The following is a 17,850-nucleotide window of genomic DNA, read 5'->3' on the forward strand; positions in this document are numbered from 1 at the left end:
TCTACCTGAAATACCACCCAGGTTCCTATTATTATTGTTTTTATCAAATCTCTGGTTTAGTAGGTGGTGTATGTCATCCATCAGGGTATAACGTTGGAGTACAAATGCTCACTATGATGGGAGAAAGCAGAGTACACTGATATTCAGCATGCATGATAATCTCTGTGTGAGCCAGGAGACTGGGTTACACACACAAGCAGAACACATGCAAGTTGGAGTAGATGGTGTATGTAAAAATATCAATATCCCTCTCAACACATTTAATGTGCTTGATTTGAGGCAGACAAATTAGTCAGGGAAGGTCTTCCCCATCAAATTGTTTAGCAAAGGTGATAAGCCACTCAGATTCTGTCGCCTCTCGTTTTAAGATAAATTAATCAATAGACCTAGTTCACGGCAGACACTTTTCATATACCCCGTTTACACGTACATGGTTATTTTGAAAAACAGAGACATTTCCCTTCGTTTGTGCCCTTAGTTTACATGCAAACAGAGAATTCAAAATGATTCTTTCTAAAAACTCCGACCAGAGTGGAGATTTTGGAAAACTTTGTTTGCACGTTTACATGTAAACTGAGACAAACGGAGGTTTAGGCAGCCGAGGAAGTGAGGAAGAGAAGAGAGAGGAAGTGATTTGTTGCTGTTGTTGCTATTTTCGGGATTCTGATTGACTAACGTGGGCTTGAGCGTCTCGTTACACTGCCACCTACAGGTTTAGCATGCTCTTGACGGCATTGAGGGCATATATACATGGGTACGTGTAAACAAACACTTTTCTGAAAACTGACAGCTGTGCACAATGTTATTTTTGAAAACGGAGATGTTGAAATGTCCGTTTATGAAAATAGCCGGCCACATGTAAACATAGCAATAGAAGGAAAAACACAGGTGAAACTAATTTCATTAACGACGGTTCAGTTCCTTTAATTGTCACAGTAAGCCATGACAGTGAGCCAGCATGCACAATACCAGCACCCTGAAACTAGCTTTCCTAATTTGGAATTTGACCATACTGATATGTGACAAAAAGGTGTTGTCTGTTTCAGCGGCTTTCACAGTAAATATACACCCAGTATGTGAATAAATTCAGTAGTGGTCGGAATGTAGCACGATGTAAGAGAGGGGAATTGTGGCCACATCCTCTACATGTCAGGTACTGGCAGGTGGAAGCCCTGTGGTTCTGTTTTTTTAATATCACTGAACCATTTCTTACACTTGGTCACAGTTCTCCTCGGTCAGAGCAACACGTTAACAGAATGTGTTATTTCCTCCCAGGATAATTTCATCATCGTATGCTGTGGGCGTCTTATTAACATGCTGCATATTTGCTTGTGGCCGTTCTGAATGTCTTGTTCAAGGTTCTTAGTTTACTCTTGGGAGCAGTTTTTTTCGGCTGTTCTCGCCCATCTCAAATGATTGAAGTACTATGAGGTACACACTTGGGGGACATTTTGTGTACTGTACTTAAAAGTAAATGTTTCACATATGTAACTGGCTCACAATGGGTCATTATGAGAGACGATACGTGTCTTTTAATCCAGCATAGAGATTCAAAGAAGTTTCTTAATATCCATTAAAGGTACAATTAATTCAGACAGTTGTAGTAGCATGTAGTGTTTAAAACAACACTTTGTCACCACTGCAGAGACCCAGGGTTCATGTGGGTTTGCCTACTACTGGCCATTATCCCTGGTGAGAACAAGTGAGGGACTGTGACTTTGTCCCAGCTTTAGGAACTTCTATTGGTTGATAGAGGGAGTCAGCTATCGATAGGGACTGCAGTGGGAATTACAAGAAAAAAGGAAAAAAAAAAGGCAATACTAAAGCTAATACCACTTCCAGCTACATTTTGGTCACTTAGGGTACATCATAGTAGTACAAATTTTGACTTCCAAGAAAGAGTATCATAATATTCTTTTAGGGTACCGATCCAGCTACAGGTAACGTAAGGAAGTGATTTTGTTGGTCATGAGTAAAACCAGGTACATCACCTCCAAGTCGGGTCAAAAATCTATTTAAAATTAGCTGCTTCTGCCTGTGTACCTGCACCATGTGCAACTTGATTTGGAGAGGTGAAAACACACAATGTGGTAATTAGGCTCAAATCTGATAATCAGTAACTTTCCGCATGTTGTTGACAATTATACCATGGTCTGGGTGAATACTCGATTCTGATTGGCTGCAGGGTGTCCATAAAAAAGTGATGTAGGACACCTACTAAAGGAGTTTCGGTGAAACTGACTGTTTACTGTTCTAAATGAATGCCCTACATTAAAACAAAAAGGAAATGTGGATCTGTTATTTCCAACTCATCCTCTGAACACCACAGGATGGCTCTAACACACAAAAAGTCGTTATATTGTTTTGGGGACAATAACATGGCTGGATAGCTAGCTTGTCTTGTTGTTCAACATACTGTCAAATTATTTTTACTGATTGCCAACTGTACACAATGTTATTGACTTTGGATCTTGCTAGCATAGCGTTAGCTTTCTGGCTTGTAGCTGAGCGGACTATAAATATCTCCCGTTGCTAAGGAAGGCAAGTCATTTCTAAGGTCCTTCCTATTTCCTGGAGGAGTGAACAACATTTGCATTGCATAAGAACCTTATAGGATTGGAATGATTGTTCCAGGTATTAGTCAAACGTCAGGCGTAACCAGGGAAACAGAATTATTGTTTGTAAAAACTTTAGATTTCGATTGTAAAACTAATTAAAATATAAACTGTTTTAAAAATATGTTATTTGGCAAGTGACTATGGTATAAGCGGGTTAATGCCTTTCGAGGTGTCCATTGTCAGGTATTAATGGACTTGGCTGCGCGTCGGACGGTTCACGCCTCACCGTCGTCCATTAATACCTGACAATGGACACCTCGTTGGGCATTAACTCTTACTTGGAATCTACCAGTCTACCAAGAAAGGTACAACCTTTCAGAAGGATCAACATTTCTTAGTAGCAGATTATAGTGTGTCTCAAATCATGCTAGGTGTGCAAATTCAACGGATGGAAGTATCAATACTGTATCTCTTAAAACTATTATGGATACCAGCTTTAAAAAATGAGCAGCAAAGGATCTATTTAGAAAATAGCAACAGTTCCTACTGCATTTGCATTTGAACTTGACTGCTGGAGCTCAACCATCCATCTATTTTAAGAGCATTTGAACAGGCCACCCAACAATGACCCAGCAATAATGCCATCATAGATAGAACCATTTGGCAGCTGACACAGACATACTGCACACACACTGTTCCCAACTCTCAAGTAACTGCATCCACCACCACCACATATTCTCCTGCAAACAATGTACAAGCCCCAGACAAACATATTACTCAGTTTCAAATAGGCAAGGGTAGCATCTTCATACAGTGTGCCAGTGGTGCTCTTTTTAATGTCATATCCTGGCTTGGGTAATAATGTCTCAGTCAGCACACATACATTCACACTCCCTCGCACACTGTAGGTCAGGGTGGATAGGTGCAAGACCGGGTGAGGGTTGAGGTTTAGTGTGAGGATCCAAGCCCTATTAGGTCATTAATTACAGTTACAACTAAAAAGATGAGAACCATTATGTCTCCATGTAGGTTTAACCAGTAGTTTGGCCTCTTAGGCAAAAGAGATTGGAAATAAACAAAAATATTAAATACGTAAAAAATAATGGCTATACTGAGGTAAGCAAAGTTCTTTTAAAGTTGCCTGAGTAGCAAATATCTTTTATAATGAAGAGCTGTGTTTGGGTAACAAAGCCAATAAAAAAACAAACAGAGGATTGTCTCTCAATACTTTCCCTCCACGCAGAAAGACAGGATTTCCCCGGTACAGGAACTCCCACTTGTTGTTTTTAGCAGATGAGGAATTTACGGATCACCACGCATTTCAAGATACACGGCAGTAAACAATGGGAGCACAGATCCATCATCAGCGTATGAATGACTAAGCCCGATATCAGTCGTCCACGCAACAGTTTGCTCTTTGAACCAGCATGGTGGTGTGGATAGAGTGAACATGCAGCTGACGGTAGCGTGCAGAGGAGCAGACAAAAGCATCTATCACAGATGCTTTGTTAGTAACGGCTTCATGAAACAGAACACAGAGTTTGACATAAAGCAAGAGTACCTGCCGGCGCATTATCTCTGGACTGTGATGCTGCATAATTAGAAGCTGTAGGATAATAGACACAGTTGTTCACAGCTCTATTACTTCAAACATATGACATTTTTGATGCCACAACCGAAAACCTGCCTTGGGGTGGAACGATAAAAAGCAACAACAGAATATTCTCTTCAATCTAAAAGGCTTATTGGAATCAAAATATAGCGATGAAACAAAGCTTTAGCTTCACTTATGAAAACCACTGTCTTCAGCACCACTCGCATCAGCTATTAAGTTGCATTGATGAAGTGATCCAAACACACTACATTTACCTTTAATGATTCACTGTAGAGAGAGAGAGCTGACAAACAATTTAACAATTAAAAAGACATATCTCTTAGAGCACCGCCCACAGAAAGCTCAAACGAAGCTCGGCTTAGAATGAATATTGCTATAGCAACAGTGAACGGAGAGAGTGGTTTAAATATTGAGTGTGTGACTAAATATACTTCCCCAGTTCTGCTGTTAGAAATGCTGTCTGAGCGGGAAATACAGCAGGGAGGCCAAGTGACAGACGAGGCATCACGGCCCATCAGGACGTTTTTTGCACATTTAATGGTTGATTTATGAACTTCTTGAAACTGTAGTAACTTAACATATTGCGGATAAAATTGTTCTTAAAAGTTGTAATATTGTTTTGGGGACAATAACATGGCTGGATAGCTAGCTTGTCTTGTTGTTCAACATACTGTCAAATTATTTTTACTGATTGCCAACTGTACACAATGTTATTGACTTTGGATCTTGCTAGCATAGCGTTAGCTTTCTGGCTCGTAACTGAGCGGACTATGAATATCTCCCGTCCCGTTGCTAAGGGAGGCAAGTCGTACCTAAGGTCCTTCCTATTTCCTGGAGGAGTGAACAATGTTTGCATTGCATAAGAACCTTATAGGATGGGAATGACTGTTCCAGGTATTAGTCAAACCGTCATGCGTAACCAGGGAAACAGAGTTATTGTTTGTAAAAACTTTAGATTTCGATTGTAAAACTAATTAAAATATAAACTAATGATTTAAAAATATGTTATTTGGCAAGTGACCATGGTATAAGCGGGTTAATGCCCTTCGAGGTGTCCATTGTCAGGTATTAATGGACTTCAGCGGAGGCAACCGTCCTCCGTGCACGCCTCACCGTCGTCCATTAATACCTGACAATGGACACCTCGTCGGGCATTAACCCTTACATAATACCTTTCTTCAGTTGTCTGCAATATTTCAATATTTTGTCACCTAGTGTTGGGTTTTAGTAAAATGAAAAACATTATGGTTCACAATGAGGTTACAGACAGTAAATCACAGCATATTCTGATCTAAACGTACTGCATCCAACATAGTTAACATCTTACTAGATTATTGAAAGATGAAAATCTAACACGTTCTACAGCCCAGCATGTTCATTTGCATACCGTGCGGGAGGGATTGGTCCCAGAGGCTCAAGCACAGAACTCATCTGCATTACAGAGCTCGGCACAGACAGACGACTGACTTCAAGGTGTGGATCAGACAGGACTCCTAGCAGTCACCCCAAATAGGTCATGTTCTTACATATAGAGTGAAACAAAAAATAACAGAGAAACAAGCATGCTGCTTGCACTACTTTGTTACAGTCTTTTCTTTAAATAAGCTCTAAAGCTCTAAATCCAACCGGCTCAAGCTGTCCGATCGTTCAGCTTCACAATGGAACAGAGTTCCGGGCCCTGCTTGTTTTCACAGTTTTGCTGACCCTGGAAAATACCCATCTGGCAGTGGCCCTTCAGCTCTGCTTGGTTTGAAAAGGCCATGAGGAACACCATGCTCAGCAGCCACTGCACATGCACACGCTAAAATGCACATACAGTACACAGAAGCATGTGTGTGGAGTATGGACGCCCACATACTGCAGAAATACAGACATCACCACAGCAACATCACACACCTAATCTACAAAATACTACAAACTCAATCACCTCCACATTTAAACACACCCAAGAACTATATTATACAATCAAACCCATCCAACCCCACCCATCCACTCTCTCTGGCACTAACACACACACACACACACACACACACACAAACACACACCCTCGTACATGCTTCACAGAGCCCGCCATACCCATGCTGAAACACAGAGTCCCTTAACACCTCGCCGTAGCAGCCCTCAAGGCACTGGCAGCCCTCGTTGGCTACCGTTACACACTCAAACACCACCATGTCCTCTTGGGCAGCCCCCAGTAATGAGCTGTTCATCCAGCGGATCATCCCGAGGACAGTGCACTGCACTTTCCTTTCTCTCTCAGTGGTAAAGACGAAAGGTAGCTGAACAGATAAAGAGAGAGAGAAAAGATGGAAGAGGCAGGCAGGGAGATTTTCTTTAGCAGGCTTAGGGCCACTAATCTTCCCCGGCCAGCTCTGATCTCCTAATAACCAGCTTACATCGCCCTTAACACCACCTGCCAAAGAAGAGGCATTGGTGGTCTGAGGTGCAGCTAACCCCCCCTTGGACTCTCCTTCTAAATAGTACATGTTGATCTTGCCAAGCAGGGAAACTAATCATTATGCAGGCTCCATGTAATTCTGTCTGAATGCAGCCAGGTAGGCAGGCTGTTGTTCCCAGCACTAACCTGGTTGTAGCCATGTAGAGAGCCCCTCTGCAGCGATCAGCCCTTTTCAAATGGCTTCATTCACACAGCGGCAGCCATGGATGAGACATAGGAGGAAGGAGAGGAGGAGGGGGGGGAAGGAGAGAAGAAAGCGGGATGAGGGATAAAGGGGAGGAGGGTGGACGAGTTCTGGAGCATGCCAGGAGGATGGGAGGAAAAGAAGGAGGAAGCGGACGCAGCCGGGGGAGATAAAAACAACGTATTTTCCCGGCTGACTGACAGAACAGTGGTTTCTCTCTGGAGAGCAGGCTTTTTCTCTTCCTATCGTTCACTCTCTTCCTTTGTCTAAGTAAGGCTGATAAGCTCTCGCTCTTTCTAGCAACCTGCAATTTTCCATTCCCCCTTTTTCTTCCTCCGCTCTCCCAGCCGTTGGATCATCAGCCTGATTACTGCATCTGCTGGTATCCAAGCAAGGCTCTTCTCTCGCGATTTCTGCTCCTCGTTCACAGAATTCCACGGCTACAGACTGACAATAGATGGGAAAAGATTGAGGGATAATGTGCAAGTGGATAGAGAGAGAGACAGAGAGAGAGAGAGGGGGGGGGGGGTTAGAGACAGAGACAGAGCAAATGAGGAAAGAGATGGCTTTCACTTTGCATTCCACCTCTACTTGGTGCTGGTGCACTGAGCCTGCTGCTTCCTCAATTATTCATGTGTTTCATGAATGGAGGGGCTGACATCACCAGCATTCAGGTCACTTTACATTCAAAGCTCCGTCTAAATCACGCAGTAAGCCAGACCAGGGTTTGAGCTAAACACATGTCATGGTTGGACACAGACACAGACATAAATCAACTTGCTTTCTTTTGAAAACTACAAATGAACTAACAGTCCATACTTAGCAAAAGTAAATGACACTTTTCTTAGGTTTTCAAAATAAATAAATGCAAGTCTGACATATTTAAGATATATATTAGGCATGGGTCAAAACAACATTTTGAATGTGGCAGCACATTGACTCCAGGGTGTCAAGAAGGTTTTCTCTAAATTCCAATATTGCAAAACTGCATGTTGTATCCTGCCAATAACCAACAAATAATTACAATGAAAGCCCCATTACAAAACCAATATTAACTTACATATTCTGTGATTTCACTATCTCCCGATGTTACTGCTTTTCTATTGTGTGGCATGGTCCAATAAATATTGATGAAAGAAAAAATGAAATATTATACATTTGGCATCATTACCATCTATTTTAAACTGTGGGTCCTCCAGACCCCCAGGCAATGAAACTGCATTTTAACGCATCGCCAAGTGCAATTTTGTAAGTATTGTAAGTGCTTACAGTACTTCAGTTGATTTTACTGATATGTATTTTGTATTTGAAACAACTGCAGCATTAAGTAAATATGCTCCTAAATACACATGGGAATGGTGATTTAAAAATCTGATGAACATATTTTTTTATGTTAAGTTCATAATGGTTACATATTACACTGATTATGTTTCACGGAGTGAATCATCCAAACCTAATATTTTATTCTATAGCAGTTCTAGTAAGTACAACTGCAGATTTGAAAATTTGATAGGCCTTTTTGACATGTCACAGTAGGAAAAGCAAAGGTGTAAATAACAAAATGCATAATGGCTAAATTCCATTTAGCTGCTTCAGTTTCAGGGTTCTGGTATTTTGCCTGTTGGCTCACTTCCACATTAATCAGATTTCCATACAAATCTAGGGCAAATGTTAACAAAATTTCCAGAAAATTAGCAAAAGAAAATGCAAGTTATTGTGCGTTTCCATCCACTGCCATGCAATGTCATGGCATTTATGTTTGTTACATGTATTCATTTGAGGGAGGTTACAGTCTTGTCATTGCTCCAAACATATCTGATGTTTTCATCCGCTGCTATTTTTCATTTGAGTTACCATAAGTCACATGCTTCATGTACAGTACATCATGATTTATATATCTGAACGTCTTTTTCCATGGCACTTGCATTGTTTTTTATTGATACATAAACATTTCCACTTCTGCAAAGCGTAAAAGCCCTATTCTTGGACTTTTTTTCTTCTTCTTTGCTTTACCTTCTATAACAAGGCAAAATGTCTGCTGTGAAAAATGTCAATTATATAGATTAAAACGTTAAGAAATTGAGTATCATTTGGAAAATGATATCACACAATTAGTCTGTGGTTGTATTGTTAAATCCTCTTTTATACATAGTGTGTTAATATATACACTACCGGTCAAAGGTTTGGGGTCACTTCCATTCCACTCCATTATAAACAGAATACCAGATCAGTTGCATTGTTTTTTAACCAGGGTGGCAGTTTTCAGATTACATTATGTGCTTACATAATTGCAAAAGGGTTCTCCAATGTTTTCTCAGTTAGCCTTTTAAAATGATATCAGATTAGTAAACAGAATGTGCCTTTGGAACATTGGATGAATGCATTAAAGATCAGCCACTTCTTTCTACAACAGTCGAGAACCCTTTTGCAATTATGTAAACACATAATGTAATCTGAAAACTTCTGCCCTGGTTAAAAAAACAATGCAACTGATCTCAGCTGGTATTCTGTCTATAATGGAGTGGAATGGAAATTTCTAAGTGACCCCAAACTTTTGACCGGTAGAGTGTGTGTGTGTGTGTGTATATATATATATATATGTGTGTGTGTGTGTGTGTGTGTGTGTGTGTGTGTGTTTTAAAGTAAATATAAGAAAATTATTTCACTATCTTGGTTGATGTATTAATCTAAAGCCTATAAGTAAGTTGGATAAGGCCAAATTTCAAACGGTATGACACCGATACCCTGAAAGGCTTTATCCATAGGACTGAAACTGGGTGTCAAACACTCGGGTAAAGTGTTGTAGTCGAGTCACCAACTGTTGAGTATGAGTCAAGTCTCGAGTCCCCACTTTTGGAATCTGAGTCCAAGCCCAAGCCGGAGTCACCAAAGAAGAGTCAGAGACAAGTCTGAGTGAAGTCACCAATACCTGAGTTTGAGTCTGAGTTGAGTCACAAGTCCAGAGTATAGTGACTCGAGTACTCCATCACTGCCTATTACGCATAAAATTTGTCAAAAACTTCATCCAACTTCCGAGTCCTTTTTCAAGAATACTCAAGTCTGATTTCATAAATCCTCGAATCCAAGTTCAAGTCATCAGTGTGTGAGTCCAAGTCGAGTCACGAGTTCAGAGAATAGCAACTTGAGTCAGACTTGAGTCCAGGACCATCACTGCTGGGTTACAAGTGTTATGGTGGATTAAACACTTGCTGCAGCGTTTACAATTTACAGATTACAGCTATCAAACTATCACACACACTGTTCTACTTAAAGGTGCAGTAAGTGATTCTGCACAAAGATTGTTGATATTTGAACTCAACTGCCAAACAAATACAACCCCCCCTTCAGAAGCTCCGCCCCCCAGATTCACAGACAGATAACTACTGGCCGGCACATTCAAATGCTGCCTCCCCTTCCCTCCCGCCCCTACCATCAACTGTTGCTGCCTGTTGCTGATTGGCTGGATCAATGTTTGTGTGGCTCTTGCGCTCCTTTGTTTGATTTCCATTTCCACAGCCAGGGCTGTGTATTAATGCCAGATTTATTTTAACGCACACAGAAAACAGAGAGCTAGGTGACCGTGAGGAGATATTCACTGATTTTGACAAAACGTGTATTGGATTAACATCACTCACTATACCTTTAAAAACTAAGAAGGTCATTTTAAGGTGATCCATTTCACACATACATAAAGATGACCACAGTCAGTAATCGTAAAAACTCTGTACCTCTATAAAGAAGCAAACGGAGCCCTGGGCTGTGCTGCTGGAAAGACTTGACCCCGGGGCTGCAGCAATGCTGGCTGCCTCTGTGGGAGCGCTGAACGGAGTCGTGCTGTGGAACAAAGGGAGCTGGTCCACTGAGCCGGACCACTGTGTGCCCAGATAAGCCTGCCCAGCCTCACACCAACAACTGACCTACTTAGGGGACCTCTGTTTTCTTTGCTGTTGCACCCAGGGGACACGCATGCATATGGTCAAATTGACCACAGATATAGTATGTAATGAACAGCCATGGGCACTTCACTGTTGATTCATTCATCATATTTACTGATGACTCACAGACTCGACACGCTTGAGTAGTTTCAATTTCATTTTTTTTTTTTTATTAATTCTGGTGTAGCCGAACACCCCCCCTCCCTCCCAAATGTTAAAGACTCCAACAAATTTCTCCATCTTTTTGAGAAGAAGGCGTGCTGTTTACCGAGTTGTCATGGCAACATCAATGTGGCGACGCCTGGCTGGGTCGGAAATGTCTGTCAGCCTGACTGTGTCTCGGTCGTGCAGTTACCATGGCAGCCTGTCAAGCCATTCATGTGCACCGCCACTTGAAGTGTTCCCAACTGGGAGAAAGAGAAAGCTGTAGGAGGGTGTGTGTTTGTGTGTGTAAGGGGTTGATGCTGCTGCATAAAGCATGAATACACACGATTAGTGATCTACAAAGCCCTGGAGTTTAAGTGAACTTTGTTGTGAACATGTTTGGAGTGAAAGGAGCGACCAGTGGGTCCCTGACAGCTGATATCTCCATTTTACTCATAGCAAGAAAATAGTTTGAAAGATCAGGACACGGTACTTTCTGTTGATAGTTGTGTGTCAGTATAGTAAAAAAACAAGCAAATACAAAGTGAAATCACTTTGTGGTTGAGTTTTGTAGCTTATGAACCGATGCTACTAAGTTGAAACAAGTGGTACCCTAGTTCAAGTTCAGGTCACCTACAGGTTGAGGCCCATCATGACCAATTTGGCAACCCTTCATTCTAACCTGTCTTAAACCAGGCAATAGGGCAATTCTTTGCCTGTAGAGATGAGGGAGGTTCAGCAGCTGTATAATAACACAAGGCTTGGGCCTGTGTGTCTCTGTCTCCCAGGGTCCCAAGAATTAGATAACCCCCCCCCCCCCACTGCAGTATGGTCAGGCTGACGTTGTCAGTTTGTGCTGAGGTGTTTGGGTTCCTCGATCAAGATTTATTAAATGCTTCTACGCAAGTCATTAAAGTCTCCTGAAACTGCTTCAAGAATTCTCCAAAATTCAACGACACACTGTATGTCATTACCTTTCCTAAAACTATTTAAATCCAATCTCATGAGCACAACTTTAGAATCGAGTCCCAGGCTTAATTAAACTGCCTAATTAACCTTAATGTGTGGCAACCTAACAGACAGGCCTGTAACAATTTTTAGGTTCTCACTAAAGCTACAACCTGCTGTACCTCTGGGTCCAACAACCTGTTTTAAAAGCAGCTATAGCCTAATTAAACACACTGATTTAAATTCAAGAGCACTACTCTGCCCGGTGAGGTAATTCAAGGACTCGGTGGAGATGTCAGAGAGGGGCAGGAGGGGACAGGAAACTGGCAACCGGATTAAGCCCCTGTGGGACCAGTTGTCCCAGTGGGACGGGACACAGCCACTGCCATCTGCAGGGTATATATACAGGCGGAAGCAGGCAGACTGGGTGACAAAGAGCAGTGGGCGAAGAGAGGGTAAGGGGTGGAGAGAAAAAGACTGTGTGCATGTGATCTTAGTGCGAGGGTAGAGAAACAAGGTGAAATACAGAGGTTCATGCCTGAATATCATTGTTTTTTATATTTTTATTTTTTTTATCTGAGGTCGGAAGAGATGTGTTTTTAGCCTTTGTCGGAAGATACGTAGGCTTTCGGCCGTCCTGATGTCAATAGGGAGCTCATTCCACTATTTAGAAGCCAGGACAGCAAACAGTCGGGATTTCGTTTAGTGATTAGTTGTCCCTCGCTGTGAGGGGGCAGCAAGCAGGTTGGCTGATGCAGAGCGGAGCGGGCGGGTTGGGGTATATGGTTTGACCATGTCCTGGATGTAAGCTGGGGCTGATCCGTTCGTGGCCCTGTATGCAAGTACTAGTGTCTTGAAGCGGATCTGGGAAGCAATTGGTAACCAGTGAAGAGAGCGGAGGAGTGATGTAGTGTGAGAGAACTTGGGGAGGTTCAAGACAAGTCGAGCTGCTGCGTTCTGAATGAGCTGCAGGGGTCGGATGGCACATGCAGGCAGGCCAATCAGGAGGGAGTTGCAGTAGTCTAGACGTGAGATGACTAGAGCCTGAACCAGAACCTTCTGTTATGCAGCATGTATCTACACGATTGGGTAGTTGCAGCAATGTGGGCAGTGAGGGAGAGTTGGTCGTCAAGTGTCACACCCAGTTTTCTAGCTGTCTGGGTGGGGACTACCACAGAGCTGTCAATTGTTATAGTCAGTTCCTGGGTAGGAGAGCCCTTCCCTGGAAGGAAAAGGACCTCAGTCTTGTCAAGGTTGAGTTTCAGATGGTGTGTGGACATCCAAGAAGAAATGTCAGTCAGTCAGACAGAGATCTTCAAGTTTCTGATACCAGTATGGGCTACATTTGTGCACCTATTATCCTGTTGTTTCTCTAATAAACACAGTGCTGACACTGTGCAGGAATTCAACCTTTTATATGATTTAGTTTTCCTGTCACTTTTCCAACACTTAGTTTGACGTCTATTTACGGATATCTTTGAATTATGCTGGCCATTTTTCACTATTTTCTAACATAAAAGATACAAAAACAGAAACAAAAACAAGTGTTGATTAATAAATTGATCAAGACAATAATCTGCAGATTTGTCGATAACGAAAATAATAGTTTGTTGCAGCTCTACTTAAAAAAATGGTATAGTGTGCCTATATTTCTCACCAGCAGTTAATTGTCAATATGGGTATTATTTTTTAAATACAGTCAAATTATGAGGAATGATGAAAAAAATTAAATATAAACATGGAAACACACCAAGAGTTAATTTTTGTTTTTTGACCGTTATGTCAATCACATTTAGCTGTTTGCAGTGTTAGCAGGTATATTGAAACACAGGGAGCCTACAGGTAGACAAGGTCATATATGGATTCCTCAAGTGTTGTGGGCAGAGAGCAAATAAACACAAATAACTAATACTTATATGAAAACAATTAACAGTAAGTGATTCCTCTATGTACACAAAAACACATGGAAGTTTACAAGACATTGAGAAGGGAAGCTAGTTATGTATGTGCTTTTAAAAAGCTTAATGGAAAATGTATTTTTTGGACAGGCTTCATTTGAGAAACACGCGAATGGAAGGCCATCGATCAGGTAGAGTTTCACATGACTGTAACGCAGCTTCCAGTCCATTAATGATGAGGCTGAAGGAAACAGGAACATAACCTCCCACATGGCAGCATGACTGATGTTTTAAAAGTCTGCCTGCCAAAGTATTTTTCTTTATAAATACATAACATTTTATAAACACTGTCAGATTAATGCTAATACAACCAGCCTTCCTAGTCCTTGTTGATGCTCACACTTAATGCCACTTTAGACACAATTTCTTTATCATTTAAATGCTATGCAAACACCTCTATTTTCTTCAGTGACTTTATCAATCATTGCAAATCATTACATCATCAATTAAATCCCCTCACAGCCTGAAGATAGAAAAAAAAGTTGGTTGTATTGGAAGCAGGCAGAAGAGTGTGGTGGGGAACAATATAGAGCATAATCAGCGATGACAAATGGCCTATGGGAAGGATGCAGTAATAAAAAAAAGCAAAAAGAGGACGAGAGAGAGAGAGTTACTAAGCTGTGGCCAGGAGGGAAACAATTCTGCAGTTTCTCTTCACTGCAGAGCCCCTGCTGTTGACTTGGAAGTCCATTGTGGCCCAGTCAGATGCTGCAGTGCTTTATCTGTAAGGCTGCAGTTGGTTCCAAGCCTTCCAGTCCATTCCTAACAAACCCTAAGCTGTGGACATGTCATGATTTTGTTTTCAAAGCAAGTAGAAATAGTTCTGCTGAAGAGAAGGGGCTTATAATATCACTTCTGATGACCAGCTGATCGAACCAGCAGTTTAGAGCTGCAAGGATTAATCGATTAGCTGACAACTTAAATTAATCAACAACTATTTTGATAATCGAAAAAAAAGAAAGAAACAAATCTCTGATTCCAGCTTCTTAAATGTGAATATTTTCAAGTTCCTTCACTCCTCTATGACAGTAAACTGAATTATCTTTGAGTTGTGGACAAAAGAAGACAAATGAGGACATCTTCATAGGCTTTGGAAAACACTGATAACATTGTTCACCGTTTCTGACATTTTAAAGACCATACAACTAATCGTTTAATCGAGAAAATAACCAACAGATTAATCAACAGTGAACCACATCGCAACCGCTTTCGGCTTGCCATCATATTATACTGCAGCGAGCGCTGTCTGTGTGGACTTTTGAAAAGTGTAACAACACTTGTGACAGCTTTATCGGCATTGCCGTGACTCACTGGGACTTGAACAAGCTGCAGAGGCGACATAGTCTCGCTCCATCTGCACCGCAGCTCTGCGCACCTGTGTCAGAGCTGAGCCCCTCTCTCTGTCAAACATGCAGAGAGGACAGAGAAGCTCACGCACTCTCAGGTACCAAAATTTGGCACAGATTAATTTAACGTGAATGGGTACTTGGTAGTACCGATGTAATTCGGTCGGTACGCTAAAAATTGCGTGAGCAGAGTTTGGCATGCAACCCAACATGTGTGTATGTGAAGATCTGAAGCAGCCGTGCGTCTTTGCTGTTCTGTTTGTCTGTATGACAGCATGCACAAGCTAAGAGCTGTACTCTCAAAGGGATGTAAAAGCAGAAATCACAGATGGAAGACTTCTTACAGTTTTTAACTCTTTTGCATCACTGCTCTGTGACTATGACATGAAGACTGCAGTCTCCCACTCTGATTTGTAATGATCAATAAAATAAAGGAGCTGAACAATTGACCAGACAAGTTTGGGGTAAAGATACACACAGGCATTTAGGTATGCAAATCTGCACTCACAATCTGTCCAACTGTCCTGCAGCAACAACAGGCTTGTCTGCGATGCCACGTGCATAGAGTAAGCTCCAGCTCAAGCCTGCTGTTGGTGCCTTGCTGTTGCTACAGCTGCTGGCTGTGTGTGCACATCTGTGTCTGTACGTGTGTGCAGATTAAAGTCACACCAAATGTCGTATCAAGAGCAAACATCCCCACACTGGGGCCACTGCCAAATCCTGGGCAATCTCACACTCATGCATGACAGTGTACACACACACACACACACACACACACACACACACACACACACACACACAGTCTCTTCCTCTTTTCTTATTTTCTCTGCCATGTCTTCAGACAAGTACTGCTGCAAAAATATCCCCCCCACACCCCAGCTCTCAATCACAGCATGCATTGTGACAAACATATACCCAACAGTGCAGCCTGGTTCCAATCTGAAAACTCTTTGACACCCGCTTCCCCTGACGTCAATTTACAGAACATCACATGGGATTCTTTTTATTACTAAGACCAATATTTATTTTACAATCCCATTGTTTTCATTGGATCATAATCACAACTAAACTATCTTTGGTTTCTTTTAATGCAATTTTAGTACATGTAAAGATAATTGTGGAACCATATGCCTCAAAAGCACAATAAATATAACAGCAAAGAAAAAATAAACTCGCAATAAAACCTCACTGCTGATGCAAATCCTAACATTGACCACTTCAGTCAGCGTGCCATGGCATTAGACAGGATTCATTTGTGTTTTTTTGTAAGCAGGCTAAGCATTTTTGCATGCATGATACAATACTCAGAACTTAATCATCATCATCTGAAGCCATCTCATTTGTCAGCAAGTAAGAACAAATACCTTTCTGCTAATAAAAATGCACGAGAGACTAAAAGAATCATTGTCCAGTTCTATCAAGTAACCTGAAGAAGGCTAAACCAGTTAGCAGATAAATCACTGCATCAAGTGAAGATAAATAAGCTGCTACATCCAGTGGCAGCTACTGGTTTATAACACAGGACAACAAATGCACTGATTGAGTTATTGACTGATGGAATGACCTCTAGCCCATATAATTTTGCTGACATAGCAGATTGTCCCTGGGAGAACAGAATGCAGCTCTAATAGACACTGATAACAAAGTAAGATTTCAGCTGGATCCTCTCATCAATGGCTCTACAAGGTGAACTGATACCTTATCATTATCACTTGTTCCTTGATTGATTTTTTCCCCCTTTCAAGGTGGATTGAAACATAGCTGAATAGAAGCTTTTGGACCAGTTTTCTTGTTAAAACTCCCTTTTACAAACACAATCTTGATTAAAATGTAAAAACATATTGTTTTCAAGGTTCCAGCTGATGCAGCCTGATTTGGAGCACCTGGTGCTCCACAGGAAATAATAGACCCAGCTTCCTGGACTTGTCGCCCTCCACTCTGCCGACACCAGAAGCCTTGTTGCTGTTTTGTGATGTTCATTTTTGCATCACAATGCCCTACACACATTTTAGGGCGCTTTAACACCTATAGTTTGGTGGACTCCGTTAGTTTGGAGCGATTCGGGGGGGAAGTTACAACACTGTTGCACTTTTCATTTGGTTCGGTTTGCTTTCACACTGCACTTTGTCAAACACACCAAACACTGTAAACACATGTCACACAATCAAAATGGTTGTTTGTTTATTTGGGTTTTCTGGTTCCGCTTTAGTGTTTCTAATATTTTAGAAGAAGGCAAACAATGAGAGCAGCTGACAGACAGCGAGTGAAGGAGAGGGTATGCCCTGATGAGAGAGAGATGATGATGTGTTGTCACAGATGACCAGCGATGTGTGGTCAGAACAGCTTATGGATCTGAGGCTATGTTTAGACAGAAACGATCTGAAGGGAAAACGCAAAAGTGGCGTTGCGTTCTCACTTTTTATTCCGCGTTTAGACGAGCGTTATGGGGGGGAAATCTGCGTGCATATGGTGACGCAAAAGTGTGTGAAATGCAATGTAGTATGCACACCAGGCGGCTAGGTGGTAGTGTGAAGCACTACCACACAACACCACCAAGTCCGCGCACCTTCCTACTACTTGTCTCCCTCTCCTCCTCCTCTCTCCCTCTCCTCTCCCTAGTAGCGTGAAGCGAACAACAAAAGCTGACAATTTTGTCTGGACAAAAGCTTACAAACACTGTTCACACATTGTTTGTAAACTCTGC

At 41.8% G+C, this 17,850-nt stretch overlaps 1 protein-coding gene and 1 long non-coding RNA gene across 23 annotated transcripts in view; one reads left to right on the forward strand and one right to left on the reverse strand.

Moving 5' to 3' along the window:
• The window catches only part of gramd1bb (GRAM domain containing 1Bb), a 128,408-nt gene that overhangs the window by 28,154 nt on the left and 82,404 nt on the right, over positions 1-17,850 (reverse strand). For 2 of the 22 annotated variants that reach the window (XM_036004652.1, XM_031290915.2), the window contains exon 1: positions 6,758-6,846. The exons of 17 other annotated variants lie outside the window; for them this stretch is intronic. In XM_036004652.1, coding sequence (XP_035860545.1) covers positions 6,758-6,771 — 14 coding nt within the window. In that variant the 5' untranslated portion in view covers positions 6,772-6,846. Of the gene's footprint in view, positions 1-5,560; positions 6,167-6,249; positions 6,505-6,757; positions 6,847-17,850 lie in introns of those variants that run through there. 3 more of the 22 variants (XM_036004650.1, XM_031290913.2, XM_031290911.2) reach the window with 2 other exon arrangements.
• Positions 2,510-5,103, forward strand: LOC116043896. Its single transcript, XR_004103569.1, has 3 exons — positions 2,510-2,545; positions 4,185-4,186; positions 4,980-5,103. It is a non-coding gene; the product is annotated as an uncharacterized LOC116043896 (long non-coding RNA).

This window comes from Sander lucioperca, chromosome 8, assembly GCF_008315115.2.
Source record: "Sander lucioperca isolate FBNREF2018 chromosome 8, SLUC_FBN_1.2, whole genome shotgun sequence".
Classification (NCBI taxonomy): Eukaryota; Metazoa; Chordata; class Actinopteri; order Perciformes; family Percidae; genus Sander; species Sander lucioperca.